Here is an 11,276-nt window from a genome sequence, read left to right as displayed (position 1 = left end):
TCAGTTCCTATCTGTACCAACAAGATGAGCCAGTCAGGGTGCGATGTAACAATGATGAGAAATACAACTTTCCTCTGGTTCCTAAAGGTTTCCTCCCCGCTCCCACTACCATGACTCGAATTCTATTTTGCAAGACTGGCTAGACCAGAGGAGGTACACTGGTACAGTAACCATCTTTCTGGTGTTCCTGCTCTGAAACAATACCCATCAGCAATGATAGCCCTTGTTCCACGTCCTCTTCTGAATCTGGGCTGAATATGTCAATGTGCTGCTGCAACTGTTACTGGATGATCTTCAGCAAAATTTTACTTCGGTGCAATATCAATGATCTCCTTCTATAGAAGGAGATCTGTTGGGTCACCTTTCTTTGCAATAGGCACAAACATGTATCTCTTCCAGTTTTTTTGCCGAGTAGCTGTCTTCCAAATTTCCTGACATAGATAAGTGAGTGCTTCCAGTGCTCCTTCCGCTTTCCGAAACATTTCCATGGGTATTCCGTCAATTCCTGGAGCCTTGTTTTTGGTTAATGGCATTCAGTGCAGTTTGAACTTCTTCCTTCAGCATCACTTGCTTACATGCTACCTCCTGCAATGATGGAATGTGGATGAGTTCTTTTTGGCGCAGTGACTCTGTGTATTCTTTCCCTCTTCTCCTGATGTCTCCTGTAGCATTCAACATTTTGCCTATAGAATCTTTCGAAATTGCAACTTGAGGCTTGATTTTTTTCTTGAATTCCTTCAAATATGCTGAGCGTGTCCTTCCCTTTGTTTCCCTAATTCTAGCTCCTTGCACGTTTTATTATAAAATTTGGCTCCGTCTTCTCCAGCTGTCCTTTGGAATTTTCTATTCAGTTTCATCTTTTCTTCCATTTGGTTTAGCTACTCTACAATTTAGAGCGAGTTTCAGTCTCCTCTGGCATCCACTGTCTCTTTACTGCCCTCATGCTCTCTTCGTGAGTGATGGTCTTGAGGTCCTCACATAGCTCATCAGGTCTTCTGGCCTTAGCGTTCAATGTGTGAAATCTGTCCTTGAGATGTCCTCCAAATCCAGGTGGGAGAGACTCAAGGTCATATTTTGACTCTTGTGAATTTAATTTTCTTCAGCTTTAGCATGAATTCACATATGAGCAATTAGTGCTGTGTCCACAGTTGGCTCTTGGTCTGGTCTTAGCTGCTGATATTGAGCTTCTCCACAGTGTCTTTCCACCGTTGTAGTCAATTTTATTTCTGTGTATTCCATCTGAGTAAGTCCATGTGTATAAGCCGCTTATTGTGTTATTTGCTAGGAACAAATCGCTAGTTTTTCAAAATTCTATCACATGATCTCCAGCATCATTTCTATTGTGAGTCATATTTTCCAACGAATGTTCCTTCGCTGTTTCCAACATCTGCATTCCAATCACCAATCACTATGAATGCGCCTCGACTGCATAGTTGACCAATTTCTGGCTGAAGTGGTTGCTAGGGTTCTTCAATTTCCTCACCACTAGCTTTTGTGGTTGGTGTGTAAGTGTGAATAGTTGTATTGACTGCATTTCTTTGAAGGAGGACAGCTATAATCTGATCGCAGATAGCATTGTACTTCACGATGGATTTAGCGAGATTCTTTCTGACAATGAATGCCTCGCTATTCCTCTGGATTGTGTTATTCCCGGCATAATAAATCAGATGATTTTCTCATTCAAACTGGTCAATTTCAGCTCACTAATGCCTAGGACATTGATCTTCATGCAGTCCATTTCTTTTTTGACCACATCTAATTTTCCTAAATCCATACTTCACACATTGCAAGGTCCAATCATTAGAAGACTTCTGCAGTGCTTTCCCTTTATCCTGATTTGTGCCCCATCAAAAAATGAAGATCCAAAGGCTCTATTCCCACTGGCTTTACTGGGCTCGCGCCACCATGGTTGAGTCCCCTCCAAGACATCAAATTCCTGGAGTCACCTTTTGAGTAACCTCATGCCTGCGGGGTCCCTCCTCTGGCAGCCTCTAGGAGGAGGTTCTGCTTTCTGGGTTTAGGTTTTCGGTATCTGAAAATGCTTAGAATCTGTGCATCTGGTTTTCTTCTTCCTCGTTGTCTGTTCTCAGTCTGGAAGCTCCACTGGAGCCTGTTCATTTTGGGGACCCTGCCGGCATCTGAACTACCCATGACATAGCTTCCAGTATCACAGCAACACACAAGCCACCACAGTGTGACAAAGTGGCAGGCAAGTGGTGTTTAACTCTTTACAGAGTAGAAAGCCCTGCCTTTCTTGCTTGGAGCTTGGGTAAGGAGGGGAACAGGAGACTGGACAGACACCATCACCAGGGGGAGGGGACAGGTCGTTGTGAGTGAAGAGGCTGTTGGGATAGGGCAGCAGGACAGACCACAGGAAGGCACAGGTCAGGGCAGAACTAGAAGGGAGAGTTTCGGTGAATAATGTTTAGGGAAGAGAGGAGAGGCAACGGACCAGAAAGTCACCCACATGAGAAGAGTGAGGCAGTAGGTGGGAGCTAAGGAAGGCACATGTGCAGAGAATCAGGCAGTGGGAGAGCCATGTGGCTGCCCATAGGTGGGGAAGGTGTGTGCTTCGGTGACTGGTACCAAGGATGCCATGGGATCCTCTTGTATCGAGAAACCTGGATATAAGAATATCTAGGAGGCCTGAATACCTGGTGGTACCGTGGTTTTGCGCTGGGCTGCTGATCACAAGGTCAGCAGTTCAAAACCACCAGCTGCTTAGCAGGAGAAAGAAGAGGCTTTCTATTCCCATAACAAGAGGGCTTATTTATTAACAACCTGTGGTATGTAGATGGCACAATCTTGCCTGCTGAAAGTGAGGAGGACTTGAAGCCCTTGTCAACAAAGATCAAGGACTGCAGCCTTCAGTGTGGATCACAACTCAATGTAAGGAAGACCAAGAGCCCCACAACTGGACCAATAGTAACATCATGAGCAGTAGATAAAAGGTTGAAGTTGTCAAGGATTTTGTCTTGCTTGAATACACAATCAATGCTCGTGGAAGCAACAGTCGGGAGATCAAAAGATGAGCTGCACTGCGTGATTCTGGCTCACAAGACCTCTTTGGAGAATTGAAAAGCAAGGACATTGCTTTGAAGAGTAAGGTGCACCTGACCTGAGCGATGGTATTTTCCATCACTTCCTATGCCTGTGAAAGTTGGACACTGGATATGGAAGACCACAGAAGAATGGATGCATCTGAATGGTGGTGCTGGAAAAGAATGTTGAAAGTACCACGGACTGCGGAAAGGACACACCAATCTATCTTGTAAGAAGTAAGGCCAGAGTGCTCCTTAGAGGTGAGGATGGAGAAACTTCAAGGCTTTGTCTTACATACTTTGGACATAAAGGAGAGACCAGTCCCTGGGGAAGGACATTGTGTTTGGGCGGCAAAAAAGAGGAAGGTCCTTGTGGTGGTTACATAATCTGTTGTCAGTTTGAGATTTAAGAGTGAAAGGGTGCAATTCACCTGTCAATCAGGTCGCAGTTTGATGACCTCATTTGGAGCTGCTAAAAAGATAAATAGCTCTCCTTCACTCCCAGCAAGACATTCCTGTTGACAGGCCACATGGAGACAGGCTGACAGCAGCCAGAGCCTTGGAGCTGGAGGAGCCACGTGGAGACCCACACCAGCGCTGAGATGCTTCCACCACCACTGGGTCCACAAGACTTTCCACCCACTGGGCGGTGATCTTCCGGCATTCAGTGTCACTGCATGGCTGCATGAGTCTGAAGAGGAATTTATGGACTAGTATGGGCATATGGGGTAATATCAGATTTATGGACTTGATCTGGACTAGACAGGGGTGTTTTCTCAATATTCAATTGCTCTTGTATATAAAGCTCTTACGTACACACGAGTCTCCCTGGATTTGTTGCTCTAATCCGCCTGGATTAACACAGTCCTCTAGGAGATGGACAGACACAGTGGCTGCAGCAATGGGTGCAGGCAAAGGAACAACTGTGAACCCGGTGCAGGGCAGGGCACTGTTTAATTCTATTGTTCATGGGGTCGCTGTGGGTGGGAGCCGACTCCACAGCACCTACTGGTGATGTTACAGCCTTAGAGAACCTATGTAGGGTCAGAATCAACCTGATGGCAGTGGGGTTGGCTTCTGGGTTTCCCCGTTAGTGAACTGTGAAAACGGCCCAGTGGGTGGGACCAGTGGGTGGGACCGCCAGCATTCCATGTAAGTGAATTAGTACAGGACAGAAAAGCATTATGTAGAACAGATCGTCTAGGGGTGAGAGGTGATTCCTAGAACCCATTCAGTTACATGCACCTGCAGGCTCTCGCCACAGGGAGAGAAGGTTGAAGCCCTGGGCTGTCATATTCAGCAGTGTCCAGGCACGGTTCAACCCAACAGGTTCAGAATCGGACCTGGAGCCAGACTCCCACGTCTTCCCGGAGACGCAGCTCACAGACCTTCACACGGGCCTGAATCAGTAGTAGCTTCGGCACAGCCCATCTGGGACCCACAGGAAGGGCCCTGTTAACAGAACCCAGGGATGGGAGGGCCTCAAGGGGGCTGCTCTGAGGATGTGGGGAGCAGATGCCACTGAGCTCCGGCCGGAGATGGCCTTCTCCAAGCCTCGGGGCAGTCCTGGCTCAGGGGCGTGAACCACAGTTGGCACTGCCCTGGGTAGGGTGGATTTGAGGGCTAGCTCTCTCTCTGAGTGCTTAGTCCAAGAACACATAGCGTGGGCTTTTTACAAACACACCTCCAGGGTCTGTTCTCACTTTTATTTCTCCAGGAACTGATTTTTTATTGGGGGCTCTTACAGCTCATAGAACAATTCTTACATCAATTGTATCAAGCATATTTGTACATATGTTGCCATCATATTTTCTAAACATTTCCTTTTTGAGCCCTTGGTATCAGCTCCTCTTTCTTCCCAAATTCCCCATGACCCTTGACAAATTACAAATTATTATTTTCATATCTTACACTATCCACTCTCTCCTTTCCCCCATGGTTTCTGTTGTTCGTCCCTCTGTGTGTGTGTGTGTGTGTGTGCGCGCAATGTATTGATCATTGCAAATGGTTCCCCCTCCTCCCCTTCCCCCTACCCTCCTAGTATCACTACTCCCATTTCTGTTCTGGAGGGCTTTATCTGACCTGGATTCTGTGTGTCGTGAGCTCTTATCTCTTACCTGTACCAGTGTACATGCTCGTCTAGCCAGAACTTAAAGGAAGGACTCGGGTCTTGATAGTGGGGGGTGAGGATGCCTCCAGGAACCAGAGGAATATGGTTCCATTGGTGTGATACTGCACCCTGGACTCATCCCTTCCTTGTGACCCTTCTGTGAGGGATGTCCTACTGTCTACCAACAGGTTTAGGGTCTCTACTCCGACCCGCCTCGTTCTCAACCATACAGTTTTGTTTGTTTGTTAAGGTACTTCTGATGCCTTTTACCTGGTACCTATGACACCTAATAATCGCACAGGCTGGTGTGCTTCTTCCAGAGGGGTGCCCAACGCTCTCTTCTGACCACCAGCTTGGCATCACTGTCCAGGCTGCCACACCTTCTGGTCCTGCACCTGCAGTGCTTGCAGGGCCCAGAGGAGGTGCCAGTGCACCATCACCTGCCTCGATCTGGATCGGGTCTGGGGCCACAGGTCTTCCTGGCACTGGTGGCACACGGGTTGGGCTCCTCCAGGCGCGTGCTGGCACTGTAGCTCTGCAGTGTCTGCTGGGGCGTCATCCAGCCGGGATCTACCCCCTGCCCCCATCAGTTCTCATCCTGAGCAGCTTGGAGGCTCAGTGTGGAAGGCAGGACAGCGTTTCCTGGGGTCAAGCACACGGCATCTCGTGTTGGTGAGATGGTCGGAATGGCGATTCCCACTCATTGCCCTCAGGGTGGGTACACCAACACCGCCACCAAGCCCACCCACCGCCACCTAGCCGGTGTGATCACCCCTCCAGACTGGTGCACAGCAGGAGTGCAGGGCCAGCAGGTGTCTTCCCTCGTCCTGCACCTGGACCCTCAACCAGAGGACAAACAGGCGTGCTCTTCCCCCAGGGCGGCGGCCGCACTGCCCATGCAGGCCAGAGTGACCTCGTTTAGAAAACCGAGCCACAGGGGCCAGACGCTCCCCAGGGAAGGAATGCTGTTCTTCAAGCAAGGACTCGAGGCTGGTTTCCAAAGTTTATTAAAAATCAAAGAATAGAAAAACTTTACATAAAAATATCTTCATTTTCATGCCCATATGTTGTCGTCCCCCCTCCCCCCAATGGAAACATGATCTCTCACGCTAAGCCTGCAGCACATGTCCAGTGGTGGCCACTCCCCAGTGCGCAGGCCCTGGGTGGCCTCCGGCTGTGGCTGCAGACGTGCGCCGAGGACAGGCTGACAATGTGTATCAACACTTCCGTACCGACAGGCTTGCCAGTTAAACACTTCAAACGCCCAGGGCTGCAGCAGAAGGCACACCTGACCCCGCCTACCTGTACTTCCAGCACCTGGACCCCGTAGCCTGCGAGAAGTGACCGGCCCCTGGGACCTCGGTGCGCTCCAGAAACACGCTCGTCAGAGGGGCGAGAGGACTTGGTGGCCATGGTAGCAGAGGCCTGTAGAGTCTGCCAGGATGCGCCCGCTGACCACGGGCCGCTGACCACGGGCCTCGGCCGTCGTGTGGTTGCTCTTAACAGAACAGATGCACACTGCTAACAGATTCCTCAAGGAATCAATGTAACTCCTTCCTCCACATTCCTAAAACTGGGCACTGACTTCCAAAATGGCCTTCACCAGCCCCACCCTGGAGGATTCCTGGTGGCAGGCAGTCTCTCTTGGGCAGAGGGGACCACAGCTCTTCAGATGCTGGGCTGGCTGTCCACTGACAAGTCCATCCGAGGCGTGCACGTGTGGGCCAGCATGGGGCTTGGGGGCCCCTGCAACCGGTCCCGGTGAACGGCCAGGGAGACTTGTCTGGCCACAACGAGGCCCTGCCCTCCCCCTTCCCCCGGCGGGGAGGGGGGAGGCTGGTGACACTGCTCCAGACCCCCAGAGACATGATGAACCCAACTTAGAAAATGTCGCTGGGAAAGGACCTAGGCTTGTTTAAAATCCCCTCTCCCTTAGATATAACTTACATGAAAATATGAAATTAAATAAAAAATATCTGAGTTATTGCACAAATCATAAGTGTTCGATATCTACATAGAAAAGCAGTCCTGGAATCTCAAACAAAACACGAGGGCAGTAAAACAAAGGCGGCCCGGCCTCGTCCCTCCGCGGGGAGGCCCCCTCCCGCTGCAGCACCACCGGGACGGGAAAGAGGCTGAAGCGCAAACGGAGCCACGGTCTGCAGGGCCCAGCGTCGCCATGGGGACAGGCGCTATCTGCTGAGGCTGACGGGCAGGCTGTCACGTGTGTGCGTGTGCTTCCTCCTCCTCCAGCCGGGCCGGTTGTACTGCTGAGGGCCTCGGTTTCCCACGGGGGGCCGGACGCTGGCACCGGCACCGGCACCGGCCACCGAGCTGTGGCCACCACCCTGGCCATGTGAACCCTTCACCGACAGCTTCGCAGCCCCGTGCTGCTTGGGCAGAGGGAGGTCAGCGTGGCGTCCCCAGGGTGGCCCCCAAGCCCCCCCGCCAGCCCCAGCCCTGTGGATGGGGCTTGTGGCGACCAGGCCCAGACGTACCTTGTGGTACAGGTGTGGACTGGGAAGCGTGTGGGGTGTGGCCGGGGGCAGTGGGGACGATACGTGGTGGGCAGCTTTCAGGGACGGGGTGCCTTCCAGGCCCACCTGTCTGCAGGGAACAGGGGCCACGCCCAGGGTTGGGGGAGGTATCGCGAACCTCGTCTGGAGAGAAACAGAGGGGCCATGAGGTGCTGGGCACCGGCACCACACCTGGCGAGATGCTTGCTATGCCTCAAGAGGCGTCCACAGAGGCGGTAGCAAGGAGCTCTGCATTGCATGTGGAGGTGGGAGCATTCGTGGCCCAGAGACACTGACCCACGTCAACTAAAGTAGCCGAAACCACACCTGAAACGCCCTTCTGCTGCCTCCCTGTCCTCCTGCACTTGTCCGCCGAGGCGGACCCCGCCTATCTTGGCTGTGTCCCCCACAGCCTCTGGGAGAGGACATGGCCTTCAAGGGGTGGGGCATGCTGTCTCCACAGACAAGTCTCCAGGGGACACTCCCCCACATCACTGTGGGGGCCACATGGCTGAACGCAGAGCCTGCACCAGGGCCTTGGGAACCCTCTCCCAGGCACTGTGGCCGTGGGTGCCCAGTCTAGGGAGCGCTGGTATTCCTGGGCCCGGCCGGACAACAGGATACGGAGCTGCCAGGGACCCGCAGAGCTGCCAGCCTCACGGACTGTGCTGAAAGGATGGTATGAGCCCCTGGCCAGTGGTGGGATTTGGGGGGGATGGAAACAAAGGCCAGGCTACAGGCCCCACTTCTACCCGAGGTAGGGACCCTAGGATGGGACTGTCAGGGCACCCCTAGAGCAAGCCAGGGGGGTGAGACCTACCCTTGGTAGAACCACCCTCCACCCCAGGGGACCCCAGCTTCAGCACGAGAGCCCTCGTACCTGCCCTCCACTACAGGGGACCTTAGCCTCAGGGGGTGGGGCTGAGATCCACAATCTCCCTCAGTGGACCTCAGGCTCAGAGGAAGTCCCCCTAAAACCTGCCTTGTCCCAGTGAACCTGGGTCTCAGGGGAGGTCCACGCAGCACACACCTGGTTGTTTGCCGTCATGATCAACGTTCGAGAGGCGGTGGTCTGGGGTTTGCCGCTGGGCACCGGCAGGGCGGTGGGCAGAGCGGCCATCAGCGGTGGGGCCTGGAGGCTGAGCTGGTAAACGCTGGGCGTGGTGCAGGGCGGCGTGTCCGAGTCCTGTGCCCACAAACAGGGAGCGGGTCACAGGGCAGGTTAAGGGTGCCCCCCTCTCCCAGCTGGACACAGACAGGGCCTTGGTGGCGGGCACTCACGATGTCGCTGCCCGAGAGTGAGGACACAGAGGAGGCGGAGGAGCCAGAGGAGAGGAGCCGCGGGCTGGACAGGGACAGAGTCAGGCGCTGGCTGTAGGGGGAGCCCAGCTCTCGCTCCTGGGCCTGCTCCCCGCTGTACACGAGCAGCCGCTCCTTCATCTTCATCCTGTTGTCTGCGGGGAAAGGCCTGGCTCACCACTCTGGACACCGTGGAAGGGAGCATGCGCATGTGCGTGGCCACACGGACCCTGGCCCTTAACCAAACTCAAACCCACGGCCAGCAAGTTGTTTCCGACTCACGGTGACCCTACAGGACGGGGTAGAACTGCCCCGTGGGTCTCTGGGTGAAGACAGCCTCCTCTTTCCCCTGCAGAGGCTGGTGGCTGTGCACTGAAGAGCCTGTGGTGAGCAGCGCCACATCCTAAACCCACCACGTCCGACCCGAAGACCCTGGAAAGCGTGCAGTGTGCTGGGAGCAACTCGGGTCTGTAACCCTACGCTTCCCGCCGAGAACTGTACACAATGTCAACGCAGATCAGACCTTCCTGACGGACCGTCGGGATCCCAAGGAGCACGCACAGAATCGTGCCAGAAAATGAAGCTGTGCTCTCTCAGTAGGGGCTTCTCTCGGTGACCGGCTTCCACAGGCTGCTCTGCACACGCCCGGTGGAACTCAGCAGGTAATGAACATGCACCTCACCTGTTTGCCGTTACTATTTTACACAGAGCAAGTGTCTCCCGGGGGCTTCCCAGGGAATGAAAAGAGCCCCTGGAGCCCCGTGCCGGGGATGGAAAGCTGGGGTGTCCGCCTGCACTCTGCCTCACACGGGGACTGCGTGGCCGAGTGCTCACCGAGCTCGGGTGTCGGGCTGGCTCTGCCCCACTTCTCCTTGATCCAGCGCCGGTAGTCGATGACCTCCTGTGTGACCTTGATGATGCGTCCCAGCGTGCTGTGGGGCAGGGGACACGACGAGCAGCCAGCTGTGGCACAGGGGACACGATGGCCTGGCCAGCAGCCGTCCGTGCTTGACCCCACAACCCTGCGGTTACAGCCTCATCTTGCCACCTGTCTGACTGCATCCCCAACGTGGGGAAAGAGCTGCTGGTCCGAGCGAGGGTTATCCAAGTCCGTTCCCCCACTCCCCCAGGATGCAACGCCCCTCCATCACCCCAGACAGTCCCCCGGGCTGGGCCAGAACTACGGATCAGTCCATCCTCGGAAAGCCCCCCTCTCCCGAGGCCCTTGGAGACCACAGATGCGGTAAGACCAGGAGCCAGCAGGGCTGCCACCACAGGGCAGGTGCCCACCCCGACGAGGCCAGGGGCCTCAGAGCAGGGCTGGGCCCCATAGGGTCCTTGCCGAGCGGCACGGAGGTGGGCAACCAGCCCTTGCCTGGGTGGTGCGGGGCAGCCTGCACACTCACCTCTCAGCGTGGCGGTTGGGGTAGGAGCTGGCGAGCGGCGACACGGCGTGGCTCAGCACGATGTAGGCGTAGTCGAACACCTGCTTCACCTGCATGGCCCCGTACGAGCTCCGGCCCACGTCATTGCCTGCAGCAGGGCAGCCACATTGGCCACTGTCCCAGAGCCCCCAAAGCCACCCCAGGCCTGCCAGTGTGGCCCCCTCCCTGCAACAACAGTCAGAGAGGCCTCTGTGGGGGTGTGTCCCCACGGCCTGAGGATACCCACTGGGGCCCCCGCCCCTCAGACAGGCCCCGCACCACCCCGCACAGCCTGTGCCCCCCCGCACCAGGCAGCAGAGGGTCCTCAATGCACAGCATGGACGGCCGGTAGCCACTGGGCATGGCTTTCACGATCTCTTCTTTGGCGATATAGGCGCCACCTTCCTTTATCCGGATGCCCGTCTTCAGGTAGTTAAAATTTCTGCCGTAGAGCTCAAAAAACTCCACCAGCAGCATCCCCAGGTTCTCGTCCGCCCTTCGAGCATCAATCCGTGGGTGCAGCTGCAGGAGCAACCCAGGTGTGGGCATGGGCTCAGGGCTTGGGACCCCCAGCCCCAGCTGCCTGCCGGACAGAAATGGGGCTCTGCATGCCCACAAAATGCCACCTGCCCTCTCCTGCTGCGCCCTGTGGGGCGTGCACACCTGCAGGAAGCTGATGGCCATCAGAATGAGGCTGTAGGAGCTGATGCCGCCCGTGAAGACCTCGTTCAGGTCCCGCTGGAGGAGGAACTGCTTCAGCACGAGGATCAGGTAGGGCAGCAGTGAGTACCTCTGCAGACCCAGGAGAGAGGTGGTGACCAGGGGCCCGGGCGTGGGCAAGGGCAGGGCTGGCCGTTAGTCTCGCCATCCAAGAAGCAAAGGAGGG

At 55.0% G+C, this 11,276-nt stretch overlaps 1 protein-coding gene across 1 annotated transcript in view; it reads right to left on the bottom strand.

Annotated features, from left to right (window-relative positions):
* Positions 1-6,206: 6,206 nt before the first annotated feature.
* Positions 6,207-11,276, bottom strand: part of TENT4A (terminal nucleotidyltransferase 4A) — a 23,928-nt gene continuing 18,858 nt past the window's right edge. The window contains exons 6-13 of the mRNA XM_004698109.3: positions 11,054-11,182; positions 10,699-10,912; positions 10,373-10,499; positions 9,801-9,898; positions 8,949-9,121; positions 8,698-8,853; positions 7,650-7,811; positions 6,207-7,541 (exon numbers count right to left, since the gene is read on the bottom strand). Coding sequence (XP_004698166.1) covers positions 7,344-7,541; positions 7,650-7,811; positions 8,698-8,853; positions 8,949-9,121; positions 9,801-9,898; positions 10,373-10,499; positions 10,699-10,912; positions 11,054-11,182 — 1,257 coding nt within the window. The 3' untranslated portion in view covers positions 6,207-7,343. The remainder of the gene's footprint in view (positions 7,542-7,649; positions 7,812-8,697; positions 8,854-8,948; positions 9,122-9,800; positions 9,899-10,372; positions 10,500-10,698; positions 10,913-11,053; positions 11,183-11,276) is intronic.

This window comes from Echinops telfairi, unplaced genomic scaffold (assembly GCF_000313985.2).
Source record: "Echinops telfairi isolate 266 unplaced genomic scaffold, ASM31398v2 ScPeMD7_7469;HRSCAF=8507_1, whole genome shotgun sequence".
Classification (NCBI taxonomy): Eukaryota; Metazoa; Chordata; class Mammalia; order Afrosoricida; family Tenrecidae; genus Echinops; species Echinops telfairi.
Note: the sequence above shows the minus strand (reverse complement) of the source record. Positions and strands in the feature narration are given on the sequence as shown.